The following is a 16175-nucleotide window of genomic DNA, read 5'->3' as shown; positions in this document are numbered from 1 at the left end:
GGTTTCCTTAGCTTTTGAAAACGGAGTAAAAGAAAAACTGCTGAAAGTTAGTTATGTTTGAAGTAAGGCTCAGGTTACAAGCAAATGATATAAGCTCCCTGCTTTCTCCCAGAGGCGTGATGCAATTGTACTCATCCCTGAATAATAAATGTTTTGACATCAAAACTTGTAATGCAAATTAGAGGCAACTTACTTTTCAATACTTTTTCTAGTTGAGTGTTGATCTAACAACTGTGCCTGCAGACCATGAGTGCTTTCAGCTTTGTGGTATAACGTCCACACAGCAGTATTAACTGGTAGAGAGTAAACTACTTATCAGCAAGTTATACTGTTCTGCCAGCCAGAATCAAGACAGATTACCTATTCATCATAACTCTCCAAAGAAAGCCAATCATTATGTCGTATATTTTTGCATCACAGAATCGTTATTCATGGGATCAGATGCAGCCAAGCTTTCTTTTGCTCTTTTCTATTTTGTCTTTTTGGTCTTAAAGTTCCTAGCAGGGGTATTTTACCATAACTTTTTGTCTTCTCCCTAAGCATCATACAACCATTAAGCACTATTGTCTACAGTTCTAATTCAACATGTATTCCCAGCTTCTGGGAATAACAACGCAAGAGCTAGGCTGAGGAAACACCCACTTCTGACTTTGTCTGTGGAACCTAACTGTACACCATCTTTGCTTTTTCAACATTTGGCTGAGACTAGGAATTGGATGGGTCTGCTCTGACCTTAAAGTGGAACGGGTAAAAGAAAGGTGATGTTTGGGAACAGCAATCTGAGGGTCAAAGAGATTGTTCTGTACTTTCATATTTCCTCATACTGTAAGTTTTCTGAAAAAGATTTACAGTTTGGGTTTACTTTGGGAGCTGCTGCTGTTTCTGAGATGAACAAGCAGCCAAGATTTCTTTTTCCCGACAGTGAAACCTTTGGAAAATTTCATCACGGTAGGCTATTTGGATATCCAACCTTTTGCTACTTCTGTTGAGATCCTGAGAAGGATTTCACCAAGTGTTAAAGAAGACTAAAAATGGCCTGTTATGAGCTATCAAGAAGCATAATAAAGTCACTAACACAGAAAGTCTGAAGTTCACCAGGTGAAGGACTGGGCAGAAATCACCTAATAGAAAGCAGTAAGGTTATTTGTATCATACCTGATGAGGGAAAAGCATATCCATATCCACTCACCTGTCTTACTCTCTTTTTTGAACTTCCAACTCTGAATATTCCTACTGTCTGGAGACCTGCAAGTAGAGCACATCAGACAACTGTTTTATTGTATAATTTTCTGCTGAAAATTGCATTGAATCAAAGCAATCTGGGCTATGTGTGTACTTAAGAGAGTAAGAAAAAAAGACAAAAAAAAAATTATTTCTTTACAAGGTTACACTTACCACGCTGAGACAAAACCCTTGGAACAAATAGCCATTCAGTGTAGTTTACCTAGCCTGCAAACGGCATCTCTGTGACATTTCTCTTGATGCCATTTTCTTGGTGCCACTACTATTGTGTGAGGGACAGAGGTAATGCTGACAGTGAGACGTGGCTCAGCGTTTTGAGGTGGCCCTTCCAGGACTGACATCGAAGGAAAAGGGCAATAAGATATCTAAATACTTGAACACTCAGCTGTGTCTTTGGATATGGGAAGCAGTTGGTGTTTGGCTTTACCAGCTGGCTGTATAGTGCCTACCAATATGAAGCTTTCCTTCAAAGACATGTAAATAGGGTGTTGCCTGCTATTCCAGGAGAAATCAGTTCAAACCTTTTTCTATCCTTGTAGATACTACTGGAATATCAAACAAATAATATGTGGTTGATGAATGGACATATATTGTCAAGTAACAGCAACTGAAATATTTGAGAGTAAAAGTCATCTTAGAGGTGCCATAGTCTTTAGCAATGAGAGCGTAAGTGGAAATCTTAGAGGCTCGAACAGCTGTGTATATAGCATCATTTCATAGAGCTAGACATCATTTTCAAAAAGGATGAGATTGTCTAAGCTTTGAAAAATTTATGGTCTAACAAAGGCTACTCAGAAACATTCTTCTTCTCTACTGACATACAGGAAATGTAAAATAGCCTTGTAAAACAAATGCTGTCCCCCCTATAACAGCCATGAGGCTACACTACTTGCTGGAGATGTGTAGCTCCACAGTACATGGCGTTGTAGATTCTCATCAGAAAAAAAAATCAGGTTGGATTCTGCCTTTTAGCTTTTAGTCTCAACGTGGCATCCCTCTTCAAATATTCTTCTGTCTTCAGTTAACAGAAAATTGAATTGATAGAACAACACAGAACTAATTTAGTAAACCCAGGAACATTGGCAGGGAATCATTTGAGATGGAGATACTCACACTGAGCAAAAACTGGAAGCTTTTTCCTGCACAAACATGCAGTATTTGTTTTATTCTAAGGGTCTGAAGGAAGTCAAACCTTTACAACTTTGGGACCTGATCCCAGGGACAACAGGGAAGGAGAACTAGGCCAAGGGCTTTTATGGCTAAAAAAACTAATCTTTTCTTTATTTTTTTAAATCATATAATTTTGTTTAAAATAATCATATAAAACATACATGAAAAGTCCAGTCCCTTTGTGGCTTGGTGCTGAAAAACTGGCCTAACAGACTTATGCATACAGTAAAATATTTTCATCATAAGCATCAGAAACTTGTCCCATCACTTAGTTCAGAATGATGTTGCTACAGTATTGTTGCTAGAACAGGAAGTCCTCTATTTTCCCTAAAGCCAATGAGAAAACAGTCTGTCTTCTGCGATCTTTTCTTTTCTCAAAGTCAACCAGTCGTGATGACAGTTGTATAATACTTCTGTGGATTAAACTGAAAATTGAAGAACATCAATATTTGCTCCAAATTATCTCGGATTATTGTGTTGTCGGGTAATATAATATACTCTTAGAAAATGCACAAAGAAACATCCTAAGTTTTATTTAAAAGGAACTTTTAATATCAAGCAAGCATTTTAGTAAAAAAGTGTTGCATAGGAAAGTATCTTTGTTATTACAGTTAAGAGGAGGTTACAGGTTAAGAGGATTAAGCACTTCATCACTAATGTTTAAGTGACATAAAATCACAGTATCCAAAGGAACCTCAGCTGGGTGTCTCTTTTTGCTGACTCAGAGATTTTAATGTTCTCTAAACTCAGCTAACCTTACTTAAAGGCATGGAAGTCATTCATCTTAAACTTAATGATCCCTGTATTTGTCAGCCATGATATCTAGTCTCTGTAAAAGGCTAACAATGACTTGCTTTCATCATTTTCCTTTATGTATTTGTAAGCAACATGGTTTTCAATTATGTACTGTAAAAGCTTAGCATTGTTGTCTAAATTGTAGTCCCTCATCTGCAAAAGCCTTTCATTGAGAGTCAGTAAATGACTTCTTTCTGGTCAAATTAGGCATCAAATGCATCATTTGGTGTTGCAGTCACCAGTACTTAATGGTTTGTTTATCATCTGGTCATGTGATAAGTCTGTCTTGCTGTGGCCAAGTTATTTCAATTCTCATGAAAAATCTTTACAAGACAAAGACACATTGGGAGAGATGTTGAACAGATACCTTGATTAACTACTGTTTCTGCATTACAGAAAGCTGGTGGGAGATTTGCGTCTGAATGATCATGAAGACATAAGAAGAATATTGGCACAATTTTATAATTCCCTTCAGAGAGAGCAGGACTAAGCCAGCGGCTGGTCAGTAGGACTCAAGCCAGGGACAGAGTAGGCAGCCTGAAAGCCTTGTAGTGAACAGGAAAACGCTTCTTGGAGCTTAATATAATTTAGTGTGGGATTTTTTTGTTTCTCTAAGCCTCTACTTTCAAATGTTGTTTCTAGCTAAGTCTTGCACTATAGCATAAACTGTTCATTTGGCTTTTGTATCTTAAGATCCATTGGCTGGTAAGAATGACTGGCTTGCACATTTTAGGCTTTCATTCTCACCGTATGGGTAAATCTGTGGGGTGTAAAGATTCATTCTTGCAGAGCTGAGCACTCCAGTACTGGATGAATGACTTCCAAGAAAGTCTTTTCCCTCATGCTGAACAAGCCAGTTTGCAAACTTGTAACATAGGTCTTCAGTTTGGGAGGAAATCATCTTCTAAGTAATTACTTATGAGACAGGATCTTTAGCAAGAGGCAAAATAGGAGGGAAAGCGTCTGACTTTCAAAGATGTCCTTGCAATTTTAAGTATACACTTGTTTCTCAAAATACACGTTTATTTATACTATAGTAAAAATACATCTGCCACTCATGGGAAAATGAGATATTCTTACCATGTTTTTCCAAGTGCTGGCAGCAACTATCTACAAGCCGGGGAACCTGCCTGTAAATTGGGTTCAGGCTTAGTTTCTTATCTCTTGCTTTTTCTTTCTTGCTCTGGGCTTCTGCTGGCAGGGAGAGCTGGAGAGCTTCTAACAACCGTGACTGATTGTCATCAAGATCAGTAATAGAGTCCACAGACATTGCACCCTGTAAAATACACATGCATGGACAATCAGTATGGCTGGAGAAACCTAAAGGCCACAGTACCTCATCTGACAAAGAAAAAAAATTGCCTCCCTATCTTAAACGAACTAATATAAATATACACTTTGCTTTCATAAAATAGTCAAGTTCTAATACCAGTGTAATGGATGGAAAAATCAGGACAGTAACAATGCTATTATTACCAAACCACAAGAAATACAAATTAGACACTAAAAAAAATAAATGCTTTACATTCATTTGGCACACATTTTCATTATTGTAGAAGACTGGCTATACTCCAGGACAAGGATGAGTCAGGGTTTGCACATGCAACTCAGCCATACAGTGTTTATGTGCATGAAGGTATATACACATTTTTAAATCTGATTCCCTACTTCTTCCAAATTTTGGGCAATTGTATCAGTGAAAATTATGCAAACACCATGTATAGTTGGCTAATTATTTAGTAGTTCACTACCAGTTGATTTGCTGCAGAGATTGAAATAAAAATGCATTATCACAGACAAAGACACACCAGAGGAGGTACAGAGATGATATTTTTTCAATAATTCTACTTCATGCATCTTAAAATCATTAATATTCCAATGAAAGCTTTGAACATTATGTTTAGATTACAAGAAAGCACAAAGGTTCAAGCAGTCGGTAAAGGACAAAGTAGCACAAGCAACATGAGGTTTATGGCATTTTTCAATGTTCACACTTGAAAATGAAGATTTTTGTTTCAAACCACAACATTGCTGTTATTTCAAAACAACTGTTTCCCTCATAGTTGATCAATTGTTATTAAACTTACAAGGCAAAAGTATTTTAGGGGACATCTAGGCTTATAAATAATAATAAAAATAATTAAAAAGAAAAGACTTATTTTTTATTTCTCAATAAAAATATATACTGTATATTATTTCCTTTCCTTCTGAAAAAACAGATACACTTCACCATAACCTAAAATGCTGCACAGGTAACCAGCATGCTATTTTAACAAAGAATGAAAAAGTATAGAATTTCCACTCAAAACTTTGCTGAGAACTCTAATTTCTTCAAAGCAAGCTCTTCTGCTGCTGACAGGCATTTCATAGACTGTAGGCAAGATCTCTATGTCTGTTAAATGGGAACTGTTCAACTGCTAGGGAATAACCAAGCTCTAGAACTATTGTCTTCCATCAATGTAGAAAACTGAGCTTTATAAAAATTTCCATCTTGTAGGCAACTCAAATGAAATCCACTGAGATTTCAAATGAATTTAAAACATTTCAGTTCATAACATCTAAAGGAAAGCATCTAACTTATCAGGGTTAGTCCTGTTTCTCATAACTCATGGAAGACTTAGGAAAAAACACAGTGAAGTTTTTAGATATTTTTTTGTGACCCACATCCCTAAGCAATTACTAGACACTTTGGAATGCAACTTCAATCCTGATTTCTGGTGTTTCTCAGAAAAAACATTTGCTTGATTCCCCTTACCATTTCCTGTCAAAAAGAAAGAAAGAAACAAACAACAAAAGAAACAAAACAAACAAACAAAAACCACAGACATTCTCTGGCTGTGATCCGTTCTTATAGAATTCCAAGCTGAACTATTTTCCTATTTGCTTTTTAAAGATTTGGGGTTTCAGACATCAAAATCAGTTGACTGGCACTGCAAATCCTAACACAATCCTCACCGCTGCACTTCCCAGACAGATCCTGTAAGACAGGTGCCCACCTTTATACCTTGCACTTGCTGGTCCTTCCCTGTCTGCAAAACATCCTCACCTCATGAATCATTATTATCACAGAGTCACTTAAGTCGGATTTCAGATCCCTAAAATAGATGCAAATACAGTCAGTTCTCCATTAGCCTTGGGCACTTTATCAAAATGTGGATTAACTGCGACACTGAGCTGGCTTTAGGAAGAATGACCTTGAGTTTGGTAGCCAAAGTACAACACTACCTGGCCATACCAAGTGCAGGCCTGCTCCGCCACGCCGAGCTCAGAATCTGAATAAACTGGGCAAGTGAATTACAAGGAGTTGAATGGCACATTTACAAACCACCTCTCCGATTTAAGTTAAAAACACTAGCATGGGTTTTACGGGCAGGCCTGCACTCTGTGCAGCATTTGTGTGAGAAACTGTTTGCATCAATTGCATGAATCAACTTTTTTTTTTTTTAAATAAACATTTGTCTTGATAAAGTTAAAAACAGTGTAACTGAGCACATTCAAGAGAGAAAATGGCAGCTCCCTCCACATCCTACTACCCACCTTAGTATACTCTTCTCTGTAAGTGAACCATGTGCTACTGCAGCCTCATGACTACGGACCAATGGGTCAAGCTCAACACCTTGAAAGCTGCAAACTTGGCATTAAACCAAAATACATGCCAAAGCTCCATAGGCTTCTAGGAACTTGGTCCTGATGGACCTCTATTCCTTTTATGTAACAAAGGATCCAGGTTCCTAATGCTTGCTGGCTGGTCAAATACAAGTTAGAGATTGTATCCCACTTTTTTGAAAAGAACAAGAAATGACCATATCTAGACACAGGAATCATGTTTCAGATGAAAACAGGTTCTAATGCCAATGGGTGTATACAGTGAATTTCTACTTTTTGTCAGTGCTTATGCCAAATTCTGAAAGAAGTTGGCAGATTTCCCTTCACACACGTATTCAAGTGTACTTTGCACTTGTGTGTGAGAACAACTGCCTGTTCATATGGTCTGGAGAAGCCAATGGATGTGTACTACATGTTTATAATAATGCAAACATCTTCAAATATCATGCCCTAAGCTCTTTGCAGACAGACTGTTGACACTTCAAGCATAAGCTTCAGCTGACAGCTAGAGGGAAAAAAGGCAGGCCGTAGGGCTCTTGAACCTTCTCTTAATCTGCAATTTACTCCAGATCTACCCCTCTTAACAATGCATCTTGCAGACCCCTATATCACATTTCTCCGAAGCAGGTTTTCTCCTTGGGAGAAGAAGGCTAAGATCTTAGGAAAATATTTTATTTTCCAGTGTCTGTTCATGTATCCCGAATTCCTTCACAGATTACTTAACAGGGATTTTTATCTAAAGTATTTTACTGTTCACTTTTATCTCCACTACAATATGAAATTAAAAAGCAATAATTTTAAAGCCTCTATCCCATGGACAACTCCACTAAAAAAAAAAAAAAAGAAAAAAAAAGAAAACAAACCAAAAGATTTATAATAGTGCTACTAGCTACAGCATTGGAAAACTGGAAATCCCTATGAGTTCAGAGCATAAAATTTACTTACAAGGAACAGAACCCTGCAAACAAATGGTCTACCAGACACCTTTCTTGCATGCAGGATTAACATTCAATCCAAAACACCGCACTGTGTTCTGCTGCCAAAGGCATTTTCTTAGCACGTATGCAGAAATTTATTTTAAGGGCCTGGTACAAATCTACTCCGATAACTTATTTACCACTGAGGACAGGATCTGAATTAGGCATAAGGACTTCTATTAACATTACGACAGAGATTAATAGTTAATTTATTTCTGAGTTTATGGAGCTAAATTAACAGAAGCATATATACAAATATCAATCACACAGGTTTAGTCTTCTCCAGATGAAAAAATTAGGTGGAAGATGGATGGAATTTATTAAATCTAAAAGACCTAAACATAAGGAGGTAGATATCGGGAGTGAGCGGGAGGAGTTCTAAATAATTTCTGTCACTTTGAGATCTGCAACATACTCGCACAGTTCGTATGACCTTTTCCCATCAGCACCAGAAAAAGATCTCCACTACAGTGAGGGTTTTCTGGTATTCACCAGGCTGGCCTCCACTTAAAAGATCATGGTACAAACATGATGCAAAAAATATTCCACAATCCACAAATAAAAGGTTTTTTTCTGCATCGGCTATACCCTTCACAGAGCAACAGGCACATACAATGATGTTATGGGTGTACTTACACGCCTCCTTGCTCGTGGTGCTGGCTCTGGCGTGTTAGGAGAAGTGGATTCATTTGGTGTTTCTGAGGTGGAGCTGAGAGATGAGTTACTGCTGGAAAGTTCTTTGTTCTGCCTTTTTGTTCCAAACGGTAAGAGAAAGGCCACAAAATCTGAAACATCTTTTTGCTCTTCTCTCTGAGAGTCTTGCTTGAGTTTGTAGGCCCGGTCATTAGCAATCACTTGGGACAAAGGCATTCCAAAAGCCTGGGGAATAAATTCTGCAACAAGAAAGTTAATATTTACTGAACATCTGATATTTATTTAGTACAGAAAAAAGTCAGTATTAAGCTGTTGAAAAGAAAAACAATCTGAAGTCTCTTTAAATATATAATAATTCCAAGGAGGTACAGGACTGCACAACAATAACAACATTCAAACAATAAAATAATAGTGGACAAATGCCAGGTAATTGTAGTTCATGGTATCTGACTCCTGTTTCCAGTTGGATCGTGAACGATATACCACACAGAATCTTGGAAAATCAATTGGGAACAGAACTAATTCAGATCTTAACTTCCACTGAAAGCAACTGGAAGTTAGGCACCTTTGGCCACATCTAGATAGTGCAGATGGCCAGTGCAAGCTCTGGAAACCAAATCTTGAGACTGGGGAGCCTGGCTTGAACATGCCGCAGCTCTCATGTTTCAGACCCTTTCACCAGATTTGTTTCTCCCAAATGCTGCAGGGCACTGGAGTCAAGGGGTATGGGCATGTGCGTGGGTCTCATCACAGGTCAGGAGGGTGTGCACCTATCTGTACAGGGCGTTTGTAAGTGCATCCACTACTCAGACTAAGCCTTCAAGGATAAGGTTTTAATTATATACAAGAACTATACTCTTTTGGCAGTAGTATACACCCACTTCGCATCAATGTAACTGTAGAGTATATACATACATCAATATAACTGCAACGTACAAAATCAGCGTATACTTAGGTCTTAAAGTTAAGAGTGGTCAAATGTTTTAAAGAACAGAAAAGTGCTTCACAGTGAATCAGCCAACAACTAACACTGAAATTCTCACCATTAAGTTTCAGATTTACACCTACCAAAGATTAGCAGAATCAAAACTACTGGGTCAGACTGCAAATCAGAACTGGTTTGTGTTCAAATGGAATGAAAAAGAATTGCTGCTGAGCCTATTCATCCTGGTGAAAATGGGTGCAACTTCTACTAGATTCCAAAGTCAGAGCTGCCAGTATCAGGAATAAACACAGCACTAGAAATTAAAAGATTTTTTCTTTTTTTTTTAGATATTAAATAGTAACAAAAAAAGCAAACAAAAGATCCTTCTCTTACAACCTTCTGAATGATTAAAGGCCAAAGTTCCTCCTGGAATTCAGTGTGACTGTGTCTTTGATGACACTTTAAAATTTTGTCTGTGTTTAATTTATTATTAAATTAAAGTAAGGCATTGGAAAGAAAAGTATATTTTTTTGAAACTTGAGTGAGGGTATTACTATCTCGTCATATGAAAGAAAAACGGGCCTGTTCTGATTTGCTGAGAAACATTACTGCTCTTTAGAAGTATGAAATGTTAAGACATGAACTAACTTCGGTGGCCAGACAAAACTAAATCAGGAAGTACATCCTCACATACCAAGCAAGTCTAAAGGTGGCCAGTGAGTAGCATGACATCTAAAACTGTCTGCATTTAATTTAGGACAAGAAAGTACATCATCACATAAATATCAAGCAACACAGAGATGGCTAGTTCCAGGAGTCCAGAGTTAAGCCCATCCCCCCTGCACCCTGTGGAGTATGACTATAAAATGATGAGATTATTAGGATTATATATATATATATATAGTATTCTGAATTATTTTCTCAGTGAACATTTAAGACCATGTGCTTACTTTGAAAATTCACTTGAAACACACATCTGCAAGATGACTCCCTTTCTGACAGTCTAACCAGGTACTTCATTATGCCTCCAGCATCCCTATTCATCTGTCCTTCTACAACATTTCCTGACAAAAGCCACTGATCCAAATGAAATCCTAAACAAGACGTATTTACCTGTTTTTGTCTCACAGTCATTTATGCTTCAAATTGGGATGGGACAGCAGTACACAGCCCAGTGATACCCAACATCATGCTGATGCCATTGATCCTACAACACTGGGATCAACTGGGATGAGATTAGCAGGGGATGAGATTTCAGCACTGCTTCATTAAATGGATTTCATTACGATAGCCCTACTCCCCAACTTTGTTATGTAAAGGCTGCTATTTTGAGGTTAAGTGTTGCTCCTCACAAATGCACAGGTGTGGAATGCCAGGTTTTTAACTGCTCTTGTTCAACATGCCTGTAGAGCAGTGAAAGGACACAGAGCTTTGCTGTAGGCGCCCTTCTCAGAGGACATGAACCACTTTCCCGGTTTCTCAATGTCTGGCAGAGATGGGGAACTGGATGAAAACCAACTGGCTGATTTTCAGACTAAATACAGATGGAAATGATGCTGGCTGGCAGTGGTAATTACGTTACAGAATTGGCAAAATCAGTAAGTTTTTGTTCATTTGTTGAAATCAAGAGAATGGGCTGCACCCACCACAGACCAGCTACAGCCCCAAGTTCCCAGCAAAACTTTTTTGTGTGTGTGTGGTATATGGTGGAGGGGAGTATGTTTTATACTTCCCCATCCGCAGTCCCCTCAGAAGTATTCAATTCCAATAATTTCCTTGTTGGACAGGTAACGACATGTGCATTAGAGTGAATGCCAGCCCTTTTGAAGTTTCAGATTTGTTAGAAAAAAGAGGAATTGCAGTGGTACAAAACCATGCAACCCCTTGAGGGAGCGTGAAGGGGCAGTGACTCAGAAGTAAGATGTGTAGGTTTAAGGTTCTAGCCTCAAGATCCAGGTAAAAGTACCAACTGCCTATTTGCTGCTGTAGGGTGGGGATCCTTACTGTTGAAGGTGTTTCATTTGTATGAAGAAATGCTCTTTAGAGCAGAGGCTCAAACTTTAGTCTGTTGTATTACTATGTGAGCGCTATGGTCAGAAAGCTACTAAGTTAGATACTCTCTGAAAGCCCAATGAAAGTCGATCACTTTTTCAATTAGGGGAGTGGGCTGCTGAAAAAGAAATTTTGGAGACAACACTGTGTAAAAAATGGAAACAACCTGGCAGACCAGGCAATCATCTTGGAAATGCAGACTCACATGTTGACGCTGAACAGAAGCATATAAGGACTTGACTTTTGATCTATTTTGTTTTGAGTGTTTACTGGCACAAGAGACAGTTTGCTACTCTGGAGATGTGCTTCATTTCTCTTACCAGAAAGTCCATCTTGCAGCTGAGGAAAGTTTCTCTACAAAATTTTGATTGAAACCGCAACATTCCTAAATCTTTCTGTGGTGGTAAATCAGCATTTTCTAATTAAAAGAAGAGCATTTCACAGAAAAACTCCCATCCAGACCAAATAAGAGTTTCAGTGACCAGAAATCATTTTCTTTGCTAATCAAAAGATGATACCCAGGATGTTGACCCACGCAGTTAGCTTACTTGGCCTCGTGCCATCCAGCCCAAGTATAGCTTCAAAGACTTATCTGAAGATTCTGCTGTTGAAACTTGTGGCTTCCATCCCCAAAACCATGACAATCTATTAAGAACCTGTGAGGTCTATATTTTAGACTGTAATGAGATTTTTAATGCTAATACTGTGAACAGTATAAAATACAGCAACTTTGGATAGTCTCCTTAGCCTTTATTTTTCCCTTAAGTACAGCTTAAATGCTGTTTTGGAGCTGATGAAACCTTGTGACTTCAATCAACAGAGACACTCCTACTAATCACATTTAAATGATAGAGCGGGAGATAGCTGAGAGAGTAATATGTTTTAAAATGGATATTTAAATGGGGAGGGGTCTTTAAATCAACCCCCTCCCTCAGCTAGCCACACTGGGTAACTCTTTTGCTAAGTGAAATTACTTGAGATCTGTAGAGAGAGTGATGGAACCAAGAAAATATGAGAAATGGAAACCTTGATCCATAATAGGAATGGCAGAACTCCCTCCATCTCATCAAAATCCTTTGTTGACTCCAGAAGACTGAAGATAAGACCATGTTCCCAGCACCAGCTCTGTGACTGAACTCCCTTCTCCAGCTAGTCTGAGCTCAAAGACCTTCAAGGAGCGATACAAGGCCTTCCCAGTTACTTTGACTTTTCTGTGGAGAAGTTTTTGATTTTTATTGTTTTTATTTTAAATAAGAGGTTCTTCAGCCATTTAGTTGACTTCGGTGCAAAATATGACACACTGTCACTTAACATAACTTTCATTTGCCTTGAGAGCATGACACACATTTTGAAGTTTTTGAAAATAGTACAGTGGGGCACTAAAAAGCTTGAAAAAAAACACCCCACATTTCTAATAAACTATAATAAAAAGAAGCTCCATATATTCAGTTCTCTCCGTAGAGTATGCCAAGACATGCTGACATCATCATAGGTCGAATTACTGAAGAAAAAATGCAAACATTAAGAAATATGTCTAAATTTAATGAGAATGGCTGAGAAGTAAACATGGAAGAAGTTTGAGAATTTCAAACTATAAAGAAAAATCAAACATCTATTCCAGAAACCACATATTCCATAGCCTTACATTTTTTCTCAGAAAGTACAGCATACATAGCACCTCTGCCAAGGCCCCACAGATGAATGTGTCAAGAATTTACATTCCACACAGAAACATTAGGAAAAGGTTGCTCAACAAATCATGCAAGAAGTGATTGTTATTTCTAAGGAGGTCTCTCAGTTCACCTGTGGAGTTTACTGGAACCAAAGAAAAATGGAGCTGGTTTACTGATAACATCTTCTAGGAGAAATCCTTTCTGAGAGGCATCTCCTTCAGGAATGTTTGTGTTTACTTTCCAAGGAGGCATGCTTATGCTGACCCATGTATCGCTGGCAGCAGACAGATGAAAGGCTCCACTTCTGCTGTCGTCAAAATTAGCAGTGAATTTGCAAGGGAACAGTACCCAGCCACCAGCATGCAGAGCATCCTGAGAATTTTGTATTCTGAGAAGCACTGACGTTTTACTGCTCCTCCAGCCAGAGTACTGTTTGTCAGCAGCTAAAGCAAGTGTTTGGAGACACATGTAGACAAAACGATGGAGAATCACAATGGCCATAAATAACAAGGAGGCAGGGTAGAGAAAAGCAAAGACATTGAATGATAGCAGCTGAAAACATTGCCTAAATAGCTGGGTGGACTGCTGCTCTCCTGTTTCGTTCGTTTACATCCAGCAAGTTTTGCTATATCCTGTTCTGGTGAGTCACTCAGAAATGTAAAAACAAATGAAAACACTTGTTTTAGATTTTTTTTCCCTTTTAATTAGATTTTGACAGATGTACCTGTCAAAAAGGACAAAATAAAGATATCAATCTTATTTAAAGTGCATTCAATTCTACTTTTTGCCTTTGTTGGCCTTCAAAAGAATAACAGTTTGCTGAGACTCTCACTTTAGCAGATCGACTGATCTATCTAAATAAAATGTGATGTTAGGAGAGTAAAAACTCCACAGATTGGAATAAATCCTAAAATATGAGTGATTAATTCTCAGAACAGTCCTAAAGAAATGAGTACCATATCCCTTCAGTAATGTTTTTAAAGCACGGCCATCTGTTGGGGTGGAATGGGGGAGAACAGTCTCAGGCACCAGGCAGAGGGATGTTGCACCTCCACAGACAGAGTAACTCCACAAGTCTGTACCCCAGCGTGGTTCAGTCCATGACAGTGCTAATGGAGAGGAAGTATCAGGCTAAACTAAGTATACAAAGCCTCCCTGCTCTTTTTCAGGAACTGTCCACACCTGAAGACACAAAGCTGATTGCAAGCAGAATAAATTGCATGCGAGGCTCACTCCTCATGCTCCCTACAGCAAGGCCTCATTGTGCATCCCCGGTGATCAGCACTGTGGCCTTTTTTCCACCTCTGTGGCTTCATCTCAGTGATCTTTGGCTGCAAGCCATACACAGGATCACACAGTGGGTGACAGGCCGATGATTGTCAGGATTAATTTTCAGAAGGCTATTCATTCAAAAAAAGGCTTTTCACATGACACATACTCCAGGTAAGACCTAACTACAGGACCCCTTGGCTACTGCTCATCCTGATACGTGGGGTCTTCTCTGAGGCTGGGACATAGAGAACTCAATATGTTTGGAATTATTCATGTATGCAAACGTGATACTCAAGTGAGGGGAATGCTCTTTGCATTAAGGCAGCCATAACTCGTCTATAAAGAATGTTCTGGAAATCAGCTTCCCTGTTTCCACTTTGATGTCCTTCTTCCTGTTCTCACTGCTTGCCTCTCAGGATGGTACACTGTCACCAAGAAAAAAAGGAAACAGAAGGCAGACATTCCTTACAGGACCAGGGACGTGCAAGGGTGAAAAAGTGCATGCTCTTGGCCTTTTGTGTGCGTACACCCACGACCACAGTGCAGAGTGTTTGTTTTGGACCGGTTGCCCAGTAATGGAAGATATTCTCTTTATAAAATAAACGATAGAAATGCTTGTTAAAAAAATAAATAAAATTCTGTGGAACAGATCAGGCTAATACTTTCAGCTTACTGTGACACAAAAGGAGAGAGGCTACCTCCGCCTTGAAACTCAGCAACATAGGGACCGTTGCTTAGGGCAGCAGGTGTGGCTCTGCCAAGATGTGAAGATGAGTAGCACCAAGACACGAGGCTTTACATTTTCCTTGCAAAGACCAGCTCAACAGCCTGAAAGCTCTACAATTCTGTCCCTTCGAATTCCTGGGCCTCATGTCCCAGCCCATCATGCTAAGCCCTCCAACTCTGCTGAAATGCTGCCCCATGTGAAGCCCAGCTCCTGGCAGTCATACATGTATCTCAACAAACGTAGCAGGGCAGGAGATGCAAGTGCTGCTGCCTCTCCGTTGTCCTTCACCAGGTATGCCAGGATAGCTGCCTTCATGGCACAAATGTGCACCTTCATGGTGGCTTATCCTTTCCGCAGTCATGGATTAACTGTCTGCTCAGCAAATAACTGTGGGACAGAAGATCTTTAATAACCTGGTAAGGCAGAGGGAAGTACACTGGAAACAATCATGGACAGAAATACTGACAAGTGGGGTGCTGTATGTTGCTATCTTGGCTACCTTTGCTTAATGTTTGCTGATAGCAACAACAATAACAACAACAACAAAAAGCTAACATGGCTTTCTTTTCACTTTGTTGACAAAATCTGCTTGGGAATCTGATTTCTTCAGATTTCCTGGCCTTTGTCCTCTTATTGACCAACTCGCCACCTCTGTCAATGCAGAAATCCTGAAGGAAAGAGAGAAACAGATTCTGTCATTCAAGTAGTGCTGGAGTATTTTGCCCTCAGGGGATGCTCCTGTAATATTTTCTACATGGAGAGGGTTTGGACATCTTAGAAAGCAAAAGACATCTTGGAATTCAACCTATAAATGAGAATAAGGCAGTGGAAGATTGGAGGAAGATTTGAAATGGCCTGAAGCTAAATGAAGAAAAAAGGAATTACAAGTAAAAGAATCAGCATAGTGATTTTTTAAAATGCTTGGCTATAGTCAAGTAGAACTTTTTCTTTCTTTCTCTTTTTTTTTTTTCAGCAGTGCTGAAAAACAGGAAGCAGATAAATATATACAAGGATGAATAAGCACAAAGTGCTGATCTTTGCTGTGGGCAACTACTGAGTCCAAAATGTCCAGAAAAACTATC

General features: G+C 38.9%; 1 protein-coding gene across 9 annotated transcripts in view; it reads right to left on the bottom strand.

Moving 5' to 3' along the window:
* The window catches only part of ARHGAP6 (Rho GTPase activating protein 6), a 325502-nt gene that overhangs the window by 25372 nt on the left and 283955 nt on the right, over window positions 1–16175 (bottom strand). For all 9 annotated transcript variants that reach the window (XM_083821915.1, XM_083821914.1, XM_083821913.1 and 6 more), the window contains 3 exons: window positions 8427–8683; window positions 4288–4483; window positions 1190–1245 (listed from right to left, as the gene is read on the bottom strand). In XM_083821915.1, the coding sequence (XP_083678041.1) occupies window positions 1190–1245; window positions 4288–4483; window positions 8427–8683 (509 nt within the window). The remainder of the gene's footprint in view (window positions 1–1189; window positions 1246–4287; window positions 4484–8426; window positions 8684–16175) is intronic.

Source organism: Anser anser (assembly GCF_964211835.1).
Source record: "Anser anser genome assembly, chromosome: 1".
Classification (NCBI taxonomy): Eukaryota; Metazoa; Chordata; class Aves; order Anseriformes; family Anatidae; genus Anser; species Anser anser.
The sequence above is the reverse complement of the archived record's forward strand: the minus strand, read 5'-3'. Positions and strand labels throughout refer to the sequence as shown.